This window comes from Bombus huntii, chromosome 16, assembly GCF_024542735.1.
Source record: "Bombus huntii isolate Logan2020A chromosome 16, iyBomHunt1.1, whole genome shotgun sequence".
In the NCBI taxonomy this organism is placed as follows: Eukaryota; Metazoa; Arthropoda; class Insecta; order Hymenoptera; family Apidae; genus Bombus; species Bombus huntii.
In genome coordinates, this window is record NC_066253.1 from 3,023,564 (window position 1) to 3,045,356 (window position 21,793).

The window sequence follows — 21,793 nt, forward strand, 5'->3', positions numbered from 1 at the left end:
GTGAAAAATTGGAAGGTAGAAATTGAAGGGTAGAAAAGTGAAAACTTGAAAATTTGAAAAATTGAAAATTCGCTAGTTCGAGAATTTGGAGGATTGAAAAATTGACAATTTGAAAAATTGTATAATTCAAGATTTGTAAGAGTGAAAGTTTGACAGAAAGTTTGGAAGATTGACAATTTAGAAAACTGGAAATTTAAAAGACTAAGGATGTGAAATAAAAATCTTTAGCAGCTTGGCGATTCGAAAATTCATATGGCTGTGAATCTAAAAGTTTGTAAGTTGGAAGGAAACTTAGAAATCCGAAACCAACCATTTGTAGCGCTGAAAGATGATCTTACGTGATACGAAACGGCGTATAAAATTGTAAATTCGATTCGGTGTTGGTTGCAGGTTTATGTTCAATTGTAATCATCAGAGAGAAACGAACGGCTGGATCGTTATTATTGATTCACCTACTGCCGGGAGTTACATAAATCCATGGGCGTACATTTTATTTTCTATAAAACGTTTTCTGTTACTTTCGTTAAAAGAAACCAACCAGAACGTGTTAGGAAGCGAGTGCCGACTTATTTTTTACGCTCGAGGTGGTCAGAATATGTGCCAGGAAATTACTTAGAAATTGAAGAAATTAACACGATTCAACTAAGGCAATCTAATCTAAGCACAGTAGAGTGCGTATAAGAATAGTCCAACGTAGAAAATTTGCAAATGAAAAATTCCAATTAATATTTAGTAACTGAAGATATCTGAACATATTTTGTAGCAAGCGATGACATAATGTCTAGAAGCTAATAATAAAAATTTGAAAATGAGAAATTTGAAGATGTATAAATTCAAGATATTTGAATACTATAAAGATACTTGAGAATTCTAATACTTTTGAGACCCGAATATTTAGGAACTCTTATGTTCGGGAGGATTAATATTTGCGAACTCTAATATTCGGGATCGTCGATATTTGGGCACTCTAATATTTAGAAGCACTAATATTTGAGAGTTCTAATACTTTGCGAGTGCAATATTCGAGAACTCTAATATTCGGCAGCATTAATATTTGGGAACTCATATTTGGGAACATTAACATTTTCCAGCTCTAATATTAGAGAACTATAATGTATGGGAACTCTAATATTTGAGAGTTCTAATACTTAGGGACTGTAATATTTCAGAACTCTAACTTTTGTGAACATTAATATTTGAGAACTCTAATATTCGGGAGCGTTGATATTTGGGCACTCGAATATTTGGGAACTCTAATATTTGAGAGTTCTAATACTTAGGGACTGTAATATTTGAGAACTCTAATATTCGGGAGTGTTGATATTTGGGCACTCGAATATTTGGGAACTCTAATATTTGAGAGTCCTAATACTTAGGGACTGTAATATTTGAGAACTCTAATATTCGGGAGCGTTGATATTTGGGCACTCGAATATTTGAGAGTTCTAATACTTAGGGACTGTAATATTTCAGAACTCTAACATTCGTGAGCATTAATATTTGAGAACTCTAATATTCGGGAGCGTTGATATTTGGGCACTCGAATATTTGGGAACTCTAATATTTGAGAGTTCTAATACTTAGGGACTGTAATATTTCAGAACTCTAATATTCGGGAGTGTTGATATTTGGGCACTCGAATGTTTGGGAACTCTAATATTTGAGAGTTCTAATACTTAGGGACTGTAATATTTCAGAACTCTAACATTCGTGAGCATTAATATTTGAGAACTCTAATATTCGGGAGCGTTGATATTTGAGCACTCGAATATTCGGGAGCATTGGTATTTGGATGCTGTAATATTCGCGAATATTAACATTTGGCAGGTCTAATATTAGAGAACTCTAATATATGGGAATTCCAATTGTTGGATCGTTCGCGGAGAGACACGTTCGCGGTAGATCGCGTCAATTAGAGTCGTAAATTCTCCTTACGATTAGATAATCGACCCCATGAATTGGTCGATCGCCTATTTCCATTAGGATAATAAAGATGGTTGACTGATTATAACACTGAAGTAACAGGTTATAATATATACTTTATTCCAACAACTTGGTAGATATAAATAGTTACGCGTCGTGCGTATAGACGTATTCTCAGAGACGTGTAAATGGTAAGTTACAACTGATGATTGATCAAAACATTGACTGGTCAACGGATGAAAAATCAGTCAAAGATGTTGACTGATCTAAGCCTGATAAACCAGTGAAGTTTGGTGACGATGTTGTCGCAGAGGAAAACTATTGCTGGGGGTTGCTCGCCCCACCACCGGTCGTTTCCGTATGGAAATAATTGACCTTCCCATTGTTTACCTGATTGGACAATAACCATAAGCAACGTCTCGACTTGAAGATCTTCTATAACAATTAAGGACCTTAACGGTGAAATAAAAATGCTTAGTTTTATGACAGTTCCTTAGGATCATTGTCCGTATTGACCGTCTTGATAGATAGATTCTGGTTTATGTAAAGGGTCATCGGACGTAACACCAATACTTGACAGTGCTAATATTTTGGATTTCTAATACCACCTGGGAAGCCTAATGTTTAAGGATTCGAGAAATTTCACATTAATAAATAAATGCAGTGCTGCATTAACAGAACGCCTTTAATAGGATAGATGCTCGTAGATATGTTTAATACGATCATAAATAATTAATCTGGTTAGCTGGCACATCGTAAAAACAAATGCAACGTATAGGTTATGTTACACGTTTCACGCAATACTAATCAGAATTGCTTAACAGACACGCTGTACATTACATTATAACAAATCAGATGCCACGAAACCGTGGCAATTGCAACAGAATAATTGGCTGATAAAAATGTTGGTCTAACAGAGAGAAAAAGTGGTAGGAATGTGTATGGAGGAGACACAAAGCGCCACGATCGCGTTATATGTATCGTCCCTAATGGCGTCATTAAATTAAACACCGTTATTCGTCGAAATTACGTCCTCTTACGTCACGAAGCGGCGATTACGTCGACTTACATGCTTCAACAAGTGACTTCGTGAATGCTCGTATTTCATGCAGCGATGGCCACTCGCGTTTCTTTCCTGCAAGAAAGTTTGTCGACGTTCAGTAAACCAGATCCAGTTAAATGTTATTAGAATGAGTAATATGGCCAGCCATTAGCGCTAAAAGTACTGCCTTCGATCAAACGACACTGTAATCTTACAAAGCGATGCTTAAGAATTGATTCTTGGTCATTTTGAATTATTAGTATCTTCAGGAAAAGTGGATTTCGCCGTAAGTTCCTGCTGCAGGATGACGGATATTGCGAGACACGTCGAAAAGGGAAATTTCATTTCGTAATTAAACCTGATGTTGGTAAAATGTGATGTCTGGAGCTTCGAGAATTACTGGAAGCTCGAAACCGTAGAAATTGGAGAGCCATTGGACACTCGTCCAGCTTGAAAGTTCGACAAAGCTCACGGTCTGAAAGTTTGGGAATTTGAGAATCGGAATGTCTGAAAATTCCGGGAGGTTAGAAAATTCGAAAGTTTTCGAAACTTTGAAATCTGAAAGTTTTAGACGTTTGAAAGTATTGAAGGTTTAGAAGTGTAAAAGTTTGGCGAATTTGCGTTATATAAGATTAACGTTGTCAAAAAGATATGTATCGTCACGACTTCCTATCTTAAGACAGCAGTCACTGAAGGAGGGAAATGTAATGAGTCTCGGAACGTACAATCGTATAGATATCACGATTACAATTACTCGATGGCGGTGTATGACAAAAAGGAATCACAGCCGGGCCGTATTGGCAAAGTGCATCGCGTCCTCTTTGGAGTTACGCGTGTTGCGTAATAGTACGTTATGTAATTTGCTCGTAAACGGTGGAAAGATCGAAAAGGGAAAAAAGGCAAACGACGGAGATCGATCGAGAGAGGTCTTTGCTTGAGAAATCTCCGATGGGAATTTTTTCCTTGGTAATTACGAATAATAGCTTTCGTCGGTATTTAACCTGGGTGTCAAACGTCCGTTTACTCCTTCCAATAAAGACAAGAGAGGGTTGGACAGAATTCCTTGTTCTATAGATTTTATACCACATTTATCGATTTCAGTTAATGGTATACATAAAAAAAGAAAAGAAAAAGAAATTTATTAGAACGAGCCACAGGTGTGCGTAGGTCTTTATTTTGCATAATGATAGGATGTTCCTGGCATTATCGAAAGATATACCTCTTGCAGATTGCTTCACCAATGCTTACTTTCTCTCTATAGAACGTACAATTAACAAAAATTACGTTTGATGTGTTTATAAAAGAGATAATACCGGTTGAGTCTTGATTACTGTAACAGAACATATATACAGCTTATATAACCTAAGAAAGAAGAGTACAAAAGAAGCAATTCATGGTTCTCCATCTTTTGTGACCAACCTTAATGATTTGCACGTGTCTGGTATGATTATGTACCAACTATGTATCACGCAGACCAAAACATGCTAATTGTAATAGATTGTGCCGTCAGTCTTATTATTGAGCCAGCTGTCCTTTGAACCTTCATATGATATATCCAATACTAGCATCGAGTAGACAAGTTAAAAGATGGTCTAAAACCGTCAATTTGTCTCTAACAGTATTTTGTACTGTGTGACACGATGGTAGTACAGTGTACATGCTTAAAAATCAGTTACAGGTTAGATACAGGACGTATTAGTCAGAGATGGCGCCAGATATTTTGTCACCTAACCCCAAAACCACATTTTGGTGTATCCTATGACATGGATTTTCAATTGCTGTTGTTAAATTTTACAAGTTGGCATTCTCAGTGGCCCAATTATGGAAACCGAGATTCTGAGTATTTTAACTGTTGGAGTTAACGACAAAAAAACGCGATATTATGTTATCCGCTACATAATATTTTTAATTCTTATCCACAATGTAGTTGTGTCATTCGCATTCCAGAGATAAACATGTTCTTTCGAAGGACAGAAGAACGAGCTTCCTGCTAAGATAGTCTTCGGAGTTAACATATCGCGAACATGTGCTCATGCGCATGTGGAATCGAAGCGATCACGGATCGATTACCGAGACGAGTATCGACTTACGCCGGTCCCATCGATGCGGAACGTAATTAAGTGGAATGGAAATATTGCCACATTCGAAAAACAAAAAGAGAAAGAAAAAGAAAAAATGGCGCGTGTCCAGTGAAAGACACGGACTTACGATTTGTGGCCTCGTCCCGAGATCAACTTGAAACCTATACCGTCGTGAAATTCACTGCGAGATCGATCGTTACAATGTAGGCAGAGTTTCTATTACAGTCGGCCACCGATCGATTCGCGATAACGAATCTCAGCTTGACCTGTAGGAAAGTGAACGGTGGGAAAATATGTGGGAAAATAGGCCGTCATTAGTATAGAAGTCTTCTCCAGTAGGGAATAAATAACGCTAACAGGCTCGATGCAATTAAAGGGATTCTCCTAATTCCACGATGCATTCCAATGGAGATTAAAATTGAAACCTAACTTGCCTGAATTAGGTTAGGTAGTCCCCTAATTAGAGCTGTCCCTTACAATTTAAGAAATGTTCCTAATTTTTTATTAAATTTCTCAATTAGTCTAATGCCTGAATACTTAACCTATATATCGTGAGGATTACAATTAGTTTTATAGGAAATTTTATCGGGCAGATCTTCAGACGTAGGAATAAATCTTTTTATCGCACTATATGAAAATAAGGTTTTGTTTAATGTGGATAAATATAGGATTACAGTTTTAAAAGGTCATGTTTTTATTATTATTGTTCGAACCTATCCTCTTCCGGCAGTAAATAAATGGATCGCCCGAGTAAAAAGAGAGGAAGAACAGAGAAAGTTCGGTGAACTCAAAGAAGCTTCTTCACCTCGAGGTCGCCAGTGTTGTTTTACGAGCTCCTGAAAGTTGTATCGTCTCGTTCTTGGTGAGGTCAGGTTCGTGTCCTCGTCCGTCTGTCTCGCTGTCTGTCTGTCCGTTTTCGTGGAACCTCCGTCCCACATACAAGGGCATAGCCATTTCCATACAACGTCGCACAAAAAGAGCGTAAAACAGGCGGAAGTTCTGAAGAGAATACGAAATTCATCCAACCAGTGAAATCAAGATCCTCGCCTTTTTAAATTCCTCTGCAACTGATTCCGAATTAAATACGATTCTCGATCTTTTTATTATATTTATAGCGTGACGGGTTAGAAATGCGCGCGCAGGTATTTGAAACATTCGTTCTCCCGGTTTGTTAAAGCTGTTTTACCGACCGCAAAATTCGCGTCTTCCGTGAAATTAATTGAGCAATTAAAATTCTCTATGGCCAGAACGAGAATTCGGCGATGTTCAACACCAATCAACGAAGAATTATTGCTGTAGAATTGAATATAATTCTTGTTTAAATAAGGGTTAAGAATATTCGAGTTACAACCCGGAACGAACGAGCATAAACCGTTACGTACATCGTTAAGGGCAATAAAATAAAACGGGCGAAGGAAATACGAGAGGTTATTTTTAAAAAAGAGGCAAAATGAAACTGACCTCGGCAGAATTGCCCGTAACAAGTGCGAGAAACCTGTCTGATGCTATTCAACAGATTATCCTATGTGTCTGGTTTCTTTCTGTAATTTGGTCAATGGATCAACTTTGTACGCGTTGTTAATTTTTAACATTTGTCACGTTTTTTCGAATATCGCCGACAAAAAACCTTGCATCAATTCCTAAGAGATTATTAAATTATAGTTGTTGAAATAGAGATTAATTCTTATGGGCCGTTGCTCGATCGGTAACTAGGGTTCAAAGCTGAACTAATATCGATCTAAATGAAAGTTTCAAATTAGAAATTTAATCTGAAATAATCTTTCAATTTAAGTTTGTAATATTGCGATCTATAGCATATGTGTGTGTATGCGCGTGCGTACGTGTGTGTGTGTGTCCGTCCGTATATTCTAATAGTGGAAACATTCAAATATAATATTCGATAAGATATAACCTCACAATTCGAATTAATGAATTTATGGTGGTTTAGTATCTCTGTATAACTGAGGTTATGGACGCAAGAAATCGACAACTGAAGTAAAACCAGCTGTCATTGATCGAAACGGAAGTTTCAAATACAAAATTCCATTAGACACGATCTTTTAATTCGATTTAATGGGATTGTAATCTATAATATCATATTCACGAGGTTATGAAAGCTGGATATTGTCGAAAAAGGAAAACAACCGCGGAATTTTATGACTCACGTCTCGAATGTTTGATTTGGTTAGAGCCTGGAATTTGTCGGACAATTTGCGGGAAAGTAAGAACGATCGAAGAAGAGAGGAAGAAAAAAAGGGGGACGGGCATTAGAAAAGTAGCTTCTGGGAAGACTGTTAGCCGCGTAAATGTTTTCTCTTCGGATAGTTTTGCAACCGATTCACCGATCGATACACCTCGTTCCGGACAATGCGATCTCGATTTCTCGGGACCTGCCGCGTCGAGGAAATTATTAAGTCGTCCAGTGAAAGGATTTTACCCGTGGACTTATCGAAACCGATGCACGGAACGTGAAACTTCGTTACTTATTTTCTGTTCGCCATATTTGTATCGACTCTTTTTTTGGTAACTCAATTATGGTTGGCGATGGAATCGAAATAGGGAGAATGCTTGGTATTATATTCGCAAGTGATACGACTTTCACGAGAATTTATCCACATTGTAATCTTGATCCCTTTCTAACATAAAAGCTTGAATGTGTATATTTTTCCTAAGATTTATTTAACTAGAAATTTATTTAACATTCATTCCATTTATTATTGTTTTTTATTTAATTACCAAATCGTTCATTCTCAATTCATCTTATTATGCTATAAAAAAAAAAAAAAAAAAAAAAAAAAATTTTACAAGACCTCGGAGCAAGAATAAAAGTCTTTGTAACGCCTTATAAGGTGCATAAACGAGGATCGTCTTGAATTAATACAGATTTATCCATCCGCGAATAATTGCTGAATCTGCTTAAATATTCAGCGCACGTTGATACTTGTTGTGCTCTGCCTCTTTCCGGCTGGGTATGTAGAGCATTTCCTTTAATACCGACTGGTATTTCCATCGCGTGTGGGTCGGAGGACCTCCAAATGGAATATCGCGAAACTCGTTTCCAAACGATCTGCGCAGACCCTAAGTCGCGAGGCCTACTTCATCGAGAGGCCCCGCGTTCGGCCATTAGCCCACATTCGGTTTTATTTGGTGTCGTAAGTGAAAATACCGGGGACTGTCGCGACGTTTTTGCGAGAAACTGCTGTTTCTTTACCGGAATAGAAAAGATGTCATGCTAATCAGGTGTCGTGAAACTTTACTCGTTGAAATATTGTTTCAAGGTGGTTCACTGTAAATATTGAAACAAATAATAGAGAAAGCGCAAGCAGAGACATTTAGCATGTTCACTACGGTTTTGATTTGTGTAATTTACGATGGTTGTATACAGAGTCCGACCAGATAACACGTAAAAGAAAATATGAAATAAAATTGTTTCATTCTCGTTTTAATTTTCGAGAAAATCGAGTTCGAATATTTATCAGATATACTTGATCATGGCTAATTTCAGATTGGACAGGAATAAATAATCCACAGAAGGTAATTATATGCGCAAAGATAAATCAAAAGCGTTGAATAATATTTTTTCAAGGAAATTGAGTTCGAACATGTTTAGTCGAGTATCGGCCTTGCACGCGTACGATAAATTCTCAAATTTATTTTTCTCCGAAACAAAGCGTCTTGTAGAAAAATTGTATTGTACATTTTCGACTTATTGTCACGCGTAGAGTTACCCTCTATCGATTATTTAGTCCTGTCCAGTCCGGAATTAGCCACATTCACTTATAATTCATAAATCTTTAGACTCGATTTCCTCGAAAACTAAGCCGGGAATAAAAATAATTTTATCCTTAATTTCCTTCTTATTTTCCCACGATGAATCACGTCCAGTACGCTTTCACATGTTATTTGGACCCTTTCCGTTATATTTACCTCTATACGTATTGTTCGTGACAATGTTGTATATTTTACAAAAGAATCAATCGTATCTTGAAATTTTTGCAATATATGAAACATACAGTAGTCATATACACTAGTCATTTTGTCTATTTCTGTAATTCTAAATAGCAATAATTCTGTCAAAAAAAAAAAAAAAAAAAAAAAAAAAAAAAACTGTAAGGAAAAAGGTTTTAGTTTATAGGTTATAAAAGGTTAATTTAATGGATGCCATTTGCATTCCATATTAAAATGCAGACATTCTTCCCAAAGAAATTAGAACGACTATGTGCTATTTTTCCCTCGGTAACAGACACTAGAATACACGCATACATTGTTATACTGTTATTGTGCGTGAATTCTCACGGGGTTTCGCTGCACGAAGGAAACAATAGTCTCATTTCTCCGACGCGTTCATCTTTCGGTCGCAGGTGCCCGTGTAATTCGATACGCGTCCGAAAAGAAAGACGAACTTTACTCGCGTGTCTCGCCTTCCAACCGATGATATCATTTCTTAGAACTCGATAAAAAAGTCGATGATCCTGAAAAAGCACTTTTTAATAAACGAAACGGCAATTTTGTGAAACTTTTTATACTTCTATGTTAACCAACAGTTCCAAGCCATTGAAAGTTAACCTAACCTTACTGAGGCCTCCAAATTTTTATGTTCCAATCTCGACGAAGTAATAAATACTTTTAGTATCGAGAGAAAAAAAGATGATGAAATTTTTAAGTACTGTTTTATTTATATTTTGAAACCAGTTTTTTTAGTAGACACAAAATGGAAGCTTGTTAGAACAACAATCTTCTCAGTGTATAATTAATTAGGCTAACTATAAATTCTCTAATTTCACTCTGAAACCAAGTTTTGCTTAAAAACCTGTTTTTTTCAGAACCTCTCATATTCCTATATTTATTAGAAATTGCTAAGCCATTGAACTCGGAATACATTGAAATCATTGGAAGATCGCACAGTCTTCTCAGTGGAGTGATTAATCAGGCTAAAAATGATTTTGCATGCATATTGATGGAACTGGTGCATATCCTTGAAAATTATGTAAGGAGCGAGGAAGAAAAGAAGAGAGAGAGAGAGAGAAGAAAGAATGGAAGGTGGAGATACGTTCCATAGCTGGAGGCCCCGGCCTTCCTAAATTCCAACAGCGCATCCCGTTAGTTCTCCACCTGTCTGATCGCCTCAGCTCGTGGAACAAGTATTGACCACTTTCCAGTCTGTTTACCACAGCAGTGATCGCCGTGGATTATGAATGGAATGACCGAGCCAGTTGTTCCCCGTGATGCTCTCTAAAACACATTCCTATATGAACGTCCATCACAAACAAAAATCCTCGATACACCATTCTCACCTGTTTTCAATACTCTATGGCGCAAGACTTATGGCTACTACTTATGAGCTTCTGCATTTGTATGAGCGAGTACAGTAGAAATCCATTCATAAATATTTATAACAGAAATTTATACATAGATATAATAGGAGTTCGTTGATTCTTCTAACAAAATTGTTACTTCAATATTTTCCATCCAATTGGTAGGATCTCATATTTAGATATGTCAATTCTCAATCAGCTGTCACGACTGAATATGGTATTTGTACAGCAGGATTTCACCGATACTTCTCCAAAATAGGATTTAAGGTTTCAAACAATAGGATTTCATAGTTTAAAAGGGGATTTAATTACTAGGAAGTTTATGAACTCTGGAACTATCATACTGATAACAGCGGTGAAAATAAAGACGACCAAAGCGCTAATATGTCAAGTACTATTTTTCTAAATTCACCTTAGAATTTATTATCACTTACCTGCTTTTGCTTCATCTTTTTATTAAGAACAAGTAAATCGCTTGTTTCTTAAGCATCGAACGTTGCAGTGGAACTGAAAAATCCACAAAAAGTGATATAATCAGTTTACAAATGCCACGTTGCTTTTACTTTTACCTTTGCGCGTGAACATAATTTTAAAAATGCACGACCGTCTTAATAACAGAATTATACAGTTTCTTCTTTGAAGCCATTCCAAAGCCATTTTGTCTTTCAATAAATGGCACGACTGTAATGGCATCCTGTCTCTCCAAGAGAATTATGTCATTTCAGCATAAGTGATCATGAAGGTATACACACAGTCCAGGGTATAGTGTTTCGTTTTACGTAACCATGAGAGGCTGCTGTCGAGTTGCAAGAGGGCGAGAACACGAATTAATGGTAATGAGTGCATGCATTGTGCGCAGAAAGCACGGTCGACATTGCACCGGGATCTTTGAGGTCCTCATTAAGGATTTTCATTACGTGTGCATTGGACTGCGAGACAGACTGCTTGTCGAACGCGTGTTGCATTGTCCAATGGGTGTGCGTGACCATTTTGTCAATGTGTCCCTTGTCAGGATCAAGAGAATGGACGGTCATTGTCCTGGACTGAACGAGATTTTTTATTGAAACGTATAACTGCAACGGTTTTAGACATGGTTGAGGACATACAGTGGTCTTAGCAATAATTTGAGGACATGAAAGACCTGCAATCTATCAAATCTTATTCAATCAGTGTAGGAATATTTTTCATCGTTCTTTTAAATATTTATGTAGAGTATTTACAGTTGTACTGTGCAGAGGAGGTGACAGAACCAAATCATTTTGCTAGTTAGTATCTTCTTCTGGTCAATGTTGCTAGACTCCTGACCAAATGTGTAGTCTGACCATCATTGATGTAATTTGCAAATTAGGGAACTTGATATAATTCCAAGTTAGGGACTGCCTATTTAGGTCATTGTGTGCATTCAATTTTGTATTACCTTTTAATAATAAAACTAGGAAGGTGGATTTTGGATCCCTACAAATAAATAGCCCACTACATCCATTGCCCATTTCCGTGGGATTTCTGTACAGTCAATAGTACGACATTGCATAACTGTTGCTCTGTAACACAATTTCCTCTGAATCTTACTTCTGATAGCTCCTTCTGATAACACCAATTATTAGTTATTAACAACAACAGATACCTTTCTCAACATTTATCAAGCAATAGACACCTGACCAATTGTGTGAATCCTAACTATTCCATAGGTATTATTTAAGGTCAGATTTGAGCAGAAACAAGTTAGGCTAACGCCACCTGTACGAATTCACCAAAAGTTCAACAAACATGTAAGAGATACGCAATTTTCTAATTTTTTAAATTACATTTCTTCGATCATTTGTCAATGAGAATCCTCATTAGGTTTAAGCCTTTCAATTATCATAGGGGATTGAATCCGATCGTCATGTCCTAATAACATGTTCGTCGAAACAAATGGAAATAATAATTTCCGGTGATCGACCATGTCATTTGTCCCATAAAAAGAAGAAAGTTTGTCAATCACCGGCAGGATACGTTTCTTTTAACTTCTTCCTGACTATTTCGCGATACAACGCAGCAAAACCAGCGATCCCAGAGCTCCCCCTAGCGGGAATAAATCATGGCTCTTCCGTGGGATCTCTTTGGTCGAAGCCACGGTCAAGGAAACGTAGAAAGAGATCGATATTTCCTGCGTTCTAGCCAACGAACCGAATCGTAACAAAACACTCGAAAGGACGGACGGCGTGCCTTTCCTGACGATCCACAGCGTGCAATCTGTAATCTTCGAAACGTCGATGGACCAATTATTCCTGCTGCTTCGTGCAACTCCTCTGCGAGGATGAAACTGTTACTAGGAATTCGAAAAAATCGCTCGATCGTAAGAAGTACATGGAGAACAGCCGTTTAGTCTAGGGATTTTCGTGATTTCGCAGTTGGATCGATAAATGCTAGAATAAGGAAGTAAAAAGCGAAAGAAAGTGTTGTTTTATAATCTCATATTTGTTAGTACCTATTATTTACATGATATTTACAGATGTCGCGTGACTTTAGCTACTTTCAGAGGAGATTCTCGCGTAACGACGGTGAAAGCTAGTGATTTTTATGAATTCTTTTTACACTAAATACTGGTTATATGGGACCAGACCTTTTTTGGGATGTAAGTACAGCCTCGAGGTATCAGACATCTTAATTTAAGCTTTCTGACGCGAGAACGGAATTAAATCCGTGGTCCAGCGTGTCCAGGGCACGCATTGCCCCGCTCGTTACTGCTTCTTTCTTCGTAGACCTCGTGGTGGAAAACGTGCCAGCCACAGGAACTGATTGAGCAACCCACTATCACGAAATGCTCTAGGGACGCGTCTACAGAGTCACGTGTGCCTGCACGTGGCGATATTCTTCGACAGGGGAAGATTTATTAATTTGAGCACTGTATAATGTGTTATTCATACATTCTCCCCATCCTTATGGTGTATTTCTCCGATATGATGAAAGGAATAAACGATCGCTCATTCCCTTCGCATACCTTGCTCTTCAGTATAGTAGATATTTGCTTATAAATAGGTAGATATTTGCTTATAAATATGTAGACATTTGTTACGTTATAGTGTCGCGTTTCTGAATTCCTAAATGTGAAAATAATTAATGACTAATGAGCGATATTGGACATGCGGAATCCTAAAATATCCCCATTTATGTAGAAGATAAAATTCTCACAGCAAGATTGACCTAAATCATAAATACTTCAGAAAATCAGTATCCTTCGAACGTCAAATCCGAAAATACCAAATGTCCAAAAAGAATTTGCATAGTGGGTCCACTAACTTAGCTCGAGCTTACAGTCCTTGTCGGTTCTCTTCATTCGCGTCGGTTCTCTTGCGCAGATGGAATTCCTGCACATTCGTAGAAGGGAATGCACCTCTGGGTTCATCGATAGCGTAAACAACGATGATTCAACGTTTCATCGTGCCACGAGTTTATTAGATTATATATACTAACTTGACTGATCGTGTTGTATATATGCAATTAGCAGCAAGTGGTCGGTGGCTGCGTTTGCCATTTGTAAGCGGTTACGTAAAGGGCCTCTCTTCGAGATCCGAATTATGTAACGGTACCGTTCCTTCGATATAATCATCGGCTATCCCGTGACTCGAGTGATTGATACCGAAATGGATGCGTGGATCTCAATTTGCTTTCCCCTGGTTACCCGATGAAAACCGAAACTCCGCCTCGAGCGTCGAAACAATTACGTTTTAGCCGTCGACTTGACGAAATTGCGTCATAAAAATGTATCGAATAGCTCCGAGTGTGCCGGATGAATCGTTGTAAAAAATTGAAGAAAGAACGCGCAATATATTTTTTAACGAGTGTCTCTGTTATCCAGAAAATCGAATAAAAAGCTGGGGGTTTGCCCTATTTTGGTGACGCCATTGCAAAGATGGCGCACGTTCAAGTTAGTGGCACGCCTCATACTTTTAAGCTCGATTTATTTGAAAATTACGATTCCTAGAGAAAAATATTATTCTATATCTTTCGTTTAATTTTTTATGCAGAACCGACTGCTATTAATTATTCGAAGATATTTTTGGCGTTTAAAGGATTAGGCTGTGAAATATGTGAATGGTTAAGAAGTGCTTTGAAGAGGTTGGAGGAGTTTGAATACAAGATTCTTTTAATTTGACGCTTTAGACGCCTTGTATTGGAAAAGCTGACGTCGTTAAGGAATTTGAAGCGGCTGCAAGTAGCCGTTTTCTTTTCAGCGAGCAACAGTCTCGTTCATTCAATTGGCAAATGTCGCAACGCTGTGCGAGAGCCACTTATGAAATCACTGATGAAACCACGGTTTTTCTCTGTGACTTGGAGATAAGGTTCATTCAAGATTCTGAATTCCAAGTTGTACATCTTCTTGTCTGTTTCCCCGATCTTAACCTATATTCTGCGATACTTGAGTATAATCTGCGCGCTATAATTTATCTTCTTTCCTTGTACAGTTTAACAGGAATCTATAAGGTGGTTCCAAAGTCACGATACACTTGAAAAATACCTAACTTTTCGTCTAAGAGTAAGTCGAAAAGTAGAGTAAAAATTTTCCAATATAAGGCATCGTTTTTTCTTTTTTTTCTTTTTTAATTAAAAATGTATTCAATTAAGTCGATGCATTATCAATACAATAGAATTTTGCACGGATATTGAATTATATCATATCACTGTATGTGATAAGACTTACATACTAGATGTTATTCTGCTAGAAATCAACTCTTTATGATAAAATTCATAGTAGTGTACAAAACTATAGTAGTGTATAATATTGCGTACAATGTGAGTTGTACAATGTGTATGCGAGTGTCGTGTGAAACGTTTGTCTGTGTCTGTTTGTTCCAGAGCACAGTAGCAGCCAGATAGATGGTAATCGATCTGACCACCCTATTCGACCAATAGAGTAGATTGCGTTATAGGAAACGATACTGTCTGCTTTTTATCACGCGTTTCGTCTTCCATGTGTCGCCGTTCTACTGTATCACCTTACACGCGTTCCAGAATACGCGTTACTTGGGTGTCCATTAGCATTGACAAGTTAACTTTTTTAATAGCAGGTTTTAATGGCTTGTATTAAGGCTGCCAAATAGCTATTATTCACTTTTTGTTTTCCTAGTCTGTTTTATGACAAATGATGCAATTTTTCAAACATCAATGTGTCTAACAACTGGTATGTTGTTATATTCAAACGTTCACGTGTTCAAAGTACTAAAATACCAAGATACTAGTATACTGGTGTATGCAAGCATGAAAGCATCAATCCACGAAATATACTATCACGGTACTAAGACACTAAGGGAGTGATTATTGAAATATTAAAATATTAAAATATTAAGAATTTTTTAAATGGAAAAAACAACATAAAATAGTACAAAAATCTGCAACGAACTACTTGAAATAATTAGGTAAAACCAACATTACTAAATCAGTGCACGACCTTTGGACATTATTAAAATTCGTACTGTTTAGTTTGCAAGACTCTATCGTTCAAGGTCATTGAAAAAGATATATATACGTATATATCGCGTAACGTAGTGACGTTTCACTTTTAACACCAACCTTACCAGGCCCGGTCAAATGACCAGTTCCAAAATTTAATTTAAGATTGTACATTCATTAACATATATTAACGAAAATTGAGAAACTGATTAATTAGATAATATAAGAATTTATATAAAGTTAGATGAACGGAAGGAATGTATAATTAGCAGTGAATGTATAATTTCAAATGAAATTTCGAAATGTAGTTTCAAATTAAATTTTGTAACGTAATTTCAAATTAAATTTTGAAATGTGATTTCAAATTAAATTTTGAAACGTGATTGCAAATTAAATTTTGAAATATAATTCCAAATTAAATGTTGAAACGTAATTGCAAATTAAATTTTGGAACATAATTTCAAATTAAATTTTGAAATATAATTCCAAATTAAATTTTGAAATATAATTTCAAATTAAATTTTTTGGTCATTTGACCGGGTCTGATTAAGGTAGTGTCAAAAAGCTACTTGCAAGCCACCTTTAAGCCACATAACGGTCAGATTGTTATTGTCAGCTGGCCATGAACTAGTTCAGTTCCATTTTGAGGTATAAAATCCAGATCGAGATTAATTCGATAATGTTGTGAAACGGCCACGATGATAACGGCTGGCATTGAATAGCTGCATGTCATGTGAACATGAAAGTGTGGTCGGTCTATGTTTGGGGAAGCCCCGGGGAATTTGTGCCACGTTTCTTTCAAATGCACGCTTTCGTTTCGTACATATTGGAGAACGTTAAGAAATTTGACTCGTTCGATTGTTTGAAGAATATCGTCTGCTGTAATTGTTATGCAAATGATTTTGTAAAACACGAACTCGATGACTGAAATATCAATGAGAAGAAGAAGGATGGATTGTGCGCATCGTATGTCAGGAACATGTATTTCTAAACTAGAACTGCACTGTGACAATAGCTCGTTATAAAATATAATTAGAGTATTTTCTAGAGTATTTTCTGTACAATTCTACTGTAGTAATATTCTTGTTAATATTTCAGGATAATAACACTTATAATTAGCGTTGGATTATTATGAGAAACGAACGCGTGCGTGTGAGTACGTGGCAAGAAAAATTATTCAACATACTGAAAACAAATTATCTTTACACGTAGACTGCAGTATGACATAGTAAATGACAGAATGACATAACAACCATTTGTTTACTATGAGTGGACAGCGATATTCTTTTCTTTTCTTTTGTTACTAACGGTTAGCTTTTGAAGAGTTCAGTCTGAAATATAGGTATGCCTTCTTCGAATATAAATAATTATTCCAATAAAGGATTATTACATCTTCTAATTTATTGCCTATAATTGGTAATCATATTCGTCATCTTCATTCTTTATTTTATCTCTTTGTAACGACATTTAAAAGGACATTTATGAGGCTATTATAAGAATTTTGTCTATATCAAATACCAAAAAAAAGGATCTACCAAATTTTCTACAATTTCAATTTTAATTTTAATTTCAATTTTCTTAGAATAAAATATTCCTGATTCAGTTGATTCAACATTTTTCTAATGAAAAATTCCTTCTTTTCTATTGATTTCCAGGATTAGAGAGGAGAGGCCATCCAGAATGGTTCTAACCGTGACCGAGGACACGCCAGCAGACATGCTAGCCGGTAGCATGGAGCTCCTGGTCCAGTTACCTCAGGAGCATCATCTTCAAACGCAGAGGGTCACGGTGCAGAGAAGGTACACTACTCTTTCGAATTCATCTTTCATATGTACTTGCCCCAAAAGTGGGTGGCACGTCTAACAAATAGCAGCATCTTTAAAATTGAGAAGGACCGACATGCAACGATTTAAATAAACAAAATTAACGCATAATTTCATCATAATCAAATTTCTAAGTGAAAAATAGAATCAGGTGTCATTTTTGTTATTTTCATTTTATAAGAAGAATTCTATGGATCTCTAGGAAACCTAAATCTAGGGACTCTAGGGATTCTAAATCTAGGAACTCTAGGGATTCTAAATCTAGGAACTCTAGGGATTCTAAATCTAGGAACTCTAGGGATTGTAAAGAACTTGGGGAATCCTAAGGAATCCCCTATTCCTCGGCATGTTTGTCAAATTATGTCACTTTCGTAGCAGGAGTTTAGGTCTAAAACATACTTTGCTATAGCGAGCATATGAATTTAGGGACCTTCTAACGAATTCAATTTAATTTAGTTTGCAATTAGCATTGGAAACAAAAATTTGAGTTTAATAATCAGTTTAGATTAGTTTAGCCCAAGCTTATGTAATTTGTTTTTGTAATACACCTATGTAAGGTTTGTCTAACGGTGCAATATGCAACTGACAATGAGCAGAATCATCCTAACCGCCCTGAAATTAATTTAACGGTCCAATTAGCAGATTAATTCGCCGATTCCTGGAACCTCCAGGCCATAATGCCTGTAATCATTGTGTTATTGCAGCGTGACGCTGTTCAAATTACGACCAGACGTTGTTGGCGCATAATTATGAAACGTTCTCCTCTTGTTCAATCACTGAGATCATTCTCATTAACATCATCTAGAATCTAGAAAGTTCACCCTTCATTTTTGCCCGATTTAACTTGGTCAGCTTGTTGCTAACAGAAAGCTCTGCAGACAGAAACCAGTTTATGCAATTACAGGAAAGCTGAAGACATAGAAACACAAAGAAATATTGAAATATCAAAGAAAATGTCCAAAGTGAAAGGAAATGTTCCTTATACAGTGGAGCCCCTTGGTAACCAGAACCTTTGTAACTCAGAAACCTCTGTGAGACTACAGTTTTGTTCATTTCCTTCCGCTCCGCTGCGAAGACCTCTGGAAGTCGAAATAAAACTTACGTCAACTCGGATTATTTGTCACGTGTCCACAGAAGCTAATCGTTTTTCGTCGGTCGAACGCATAATTACCATCGTCTATCGCTTATGTAAATTTTGCATTTATGTACGCCGAGTAAAACGAGTTTCAAGAGAAACTTAAAACGCTAAACGCTTCCCAAAAAGGTGAATGTAATTATACCTTCGTACGAAGCTTCTGTCCGTCGAAATTTCGTTTGTTCAACTTCTTTTGCGCGAAAACTTAGGTAAGACAAAGCCTGTGTAATTTGAAGATTTCGGCTCTTCCCTTTAGGTTCGAGTTACCGAGGTTCGACTGTACGAATTAAATTCTAGATTCTGTCTTTATTTAGTTCTACTCAGAAAAATAGGAAATTCCCTGAGAATCCACGCAGCCAATCCACTAATCACTTTGCAGTTACTTCTTCTACAAATTTACTTTTGATTACTCTATAATTGTAGCTAAAACTACGTAAGCTATGAGAAAAAAAATTCCCTATAGCGCGATCACGCAGTCGTTAGAAAAGCAAATAAATCACCGGTTTCTCTTAATTGGCGATAATTCTTCGATAAAAAGCTCCTGAAATATCCAGTCATTTTCCCTGTACATTCTACTCGAGAAAATGTAACCTGCTCCATAGTGCACTTAGGCTACGAACAGAATCTTTATATCACGGTGCTTTCTAGAGATGCTAAAAAAGAAAAACCACTAGAAGGAGAAATTCAGTCGACTGTTTCTTTAGGATTGCTTTTTTCCACTTACGTATTGATCTCTATTCGGTCTTTTTTTTTCTCTAAATGACGTTTACTCGATCCTCGTACTTTCCACAAATTCGGGTCGCCCCATGAAAATGGTAGCTGTTGAAGAAACAATACTCTGGAACCTATCAAAGAATTATTTGTTGACTAATGATCCGTTTACCGACGCGAGAAAACGTTTCAGTCGAAAGAAAGTACCCATTCGTTATTCCATCCGTGCTGTGAGTAGTGTTTTCTCGTTCTTTGTGGTCTACGCTTGCTGTTATTACCATAAACTAATATTTTCTTAGGCGTGCAGCCTTTGTAAAAGTTGGAAATTTTGTTGGACAGGCAGAAAATGCAAAATCGTGCGCTTCGGAATATACAAAGCAGCTTTAAGATAGCGAGAATATTCAATGAAACAATAGAAATGGTTTTATTTGTATAATATACTGATAATATAGTATTAACATTATAATATAATATAATACAGGCTAAATATAATATTAATAATATAATATTCATTTTTATAGAAATAATAAAAGTTTTTAAGAAACAAAGAAGTGCATTAAAACAGCTATAATTACGTTAAATAAAGACACGTCTAGCAAAGGAAAGGGTAATCCCCAAGGTAGCCATATTTGAACAGCAGCGGCGCATGCGTTAAGAAAGCGCGCGCGCTTTAAATTTCAAACTCGGTTTTCTCAAAATCAGGCAGTTGTCTTCAAAAATGTCTGCGTTGTTCCTTCCTTTTTGTCTTCGCCTCTTTGTAAACACACTATCATTGTAATAAAATTTCTATCATTGAAGTGAAATAAAAATAATTTTAAATAAGAATGAAAAATTCAGATGTAAAATACAAAGTTCAGAGACTAATTTCCTGAGACGTGTCGACGCAATATCGCGGAACGACATGGCATAATGTGGCATGGCTTGTTGCTTCCTTGGCGTGCAAATTTTCGAATTCTAAACGGTTCCTTGGATTTCTTTCTGTTCACAGTATGCCGATGATGGACCTCCTCGTGCAGATCGCCACGGCACACAAATTGACAGCTTCTAGTTACACTCTGCAAGCGATTGGAGAACGTGGAATAGTTCTACCTCATCAACCTAATACGCCAATTGGTGCATTGGATGCACTTCAGGTATTACAGCTACATATGTTAGAAAACTATAGTCTGTTCAACGAGTCGAGATATCTAATAGCTATAAACACGTATGCTCGTGGTTGTACTGAACCTGTTAACTGTGGGCAGTCTAGTTGCTTTACGGCAAAGTAAGTAGAAGGTTAAGTATCGAAAGTATTTCAGTTTAACACTAACTTACCAGACCCGGTCAAATGACCGGTTTCAAAAGTTAATTTAAGATACATAATAATAATAATATAAATTATGGATCTATAGAAAAATAACATACAAATTTTTTAATTTGTGACTTAGATGTGCACAGAAGACAGCAGCATATGAAACGGTGCATCTCACACTTTTCTGCGCTCACATCGTTCGAAAATCGTTCATCACATATAAAACAGGCCATATCTCGATCTTCGTTGTCTCTGGATGACTCTATTGCGAATTTTTTTCTGAAACGCGCGTTCCTAATTTCGTCTTTTGGGTATCCATGTAGAGGAACGAAATTAGGCACAAAGTCGTATACTTTCTTAATGTAATTGTCAGTTCTAATCCATAAGCGACAGAACGAATCTACAGAAAGATTAGAAACGACCAATTCCGTCGTCTTTCCTGTCATTCAAATATAGCGGCATTTCTATTTTAAAATTCCAATTGTCAGGCTGAAGCACTTAACAGCAAAGATTGATCAGGGGAGGAGATTTAGGCTCTTTATTCTACGCATAGGTCGTGGACTTCTCTGTAATTTTTCAGATAATTTCTCCCATCCTCGCAAGATCTATGGGCTTCTTTCTTGGGTGGAAGATCTCAACAGGAAGTTGTATCAAGGAGAGTAGAATAACTCTTGAGTCTGCAGTTTTTCTGCCTAGGGAAACGAAGGGTTAGAGTTGAGGAAACGACTTGGAATTCCATGAATCGTGCGATCCTTAATCTCTAAGAGACGGTGTAGTTGTTTTTTTCTGAAGACTACTTCTAATCTCTTCTAATCTTGTAGAATTACCTTGCCGACCTCTAATCGCAACCGTTTCGCTGCACGTGTCTGGTGTCTTTCTAGAAGTCTCGACCATTTCCTATGTTTTTTTGAATTAAACGGAGAAAACAAAATTTAAAAATTGAAAGAATAATTTATCGATGATAGAGGAATTAGGAAACTTTCCTTTAATTGCTCATTTTTATATTCATAATCTCAATTAAGGGTATATTGCTGTTTCC

General features: G+C 36.7%; 1 protein-coding gene and 1 long non-coding RNA gene across 11 annotated transcripts in view; one reads left to right on the top strand and one right to left on the bottom strand.

Annotated features, from left to right (window-relative positions):
* LOC126874476 (uncharacterized) overlaps positions 1–21,793 on the top strand; it is a 96,785-nt gene that overhangs the window by 61,928 nt on the left and 13,064 nt on the right. For all 10 annotated transcript variants that reach the window (XM_050636589.1, XM_050636590.1, XM_050636587.1 and 7 more), the window contains 2 exons: positions 17,450–17,593; positions 20,452–20,596. In XM_050636589.1, coding sequence (XP_050492546.1) covers positions 17,450–17,593; positions 20,452–20,596 — 289 coding nt within the window. The remainder of the gene's footprint in view (positions 1–17,449; positions 17,594–20,451; positions 20,597–21,793) is intronic.
* Positions 10,581–13,154, bottom strand: LOC126874583 (uncharacterized). The gene is made up of 3 exons (XR_007692887.1): positions 10,931–13,154; positions 10,796–10,868; positions 10,581–10,696 (listed from the first exon to the last, which is right to left on the bottom strand). It is a non-coding gene; the product is annotated as an uncharacterized LOC126874583 (long non-coding RNA).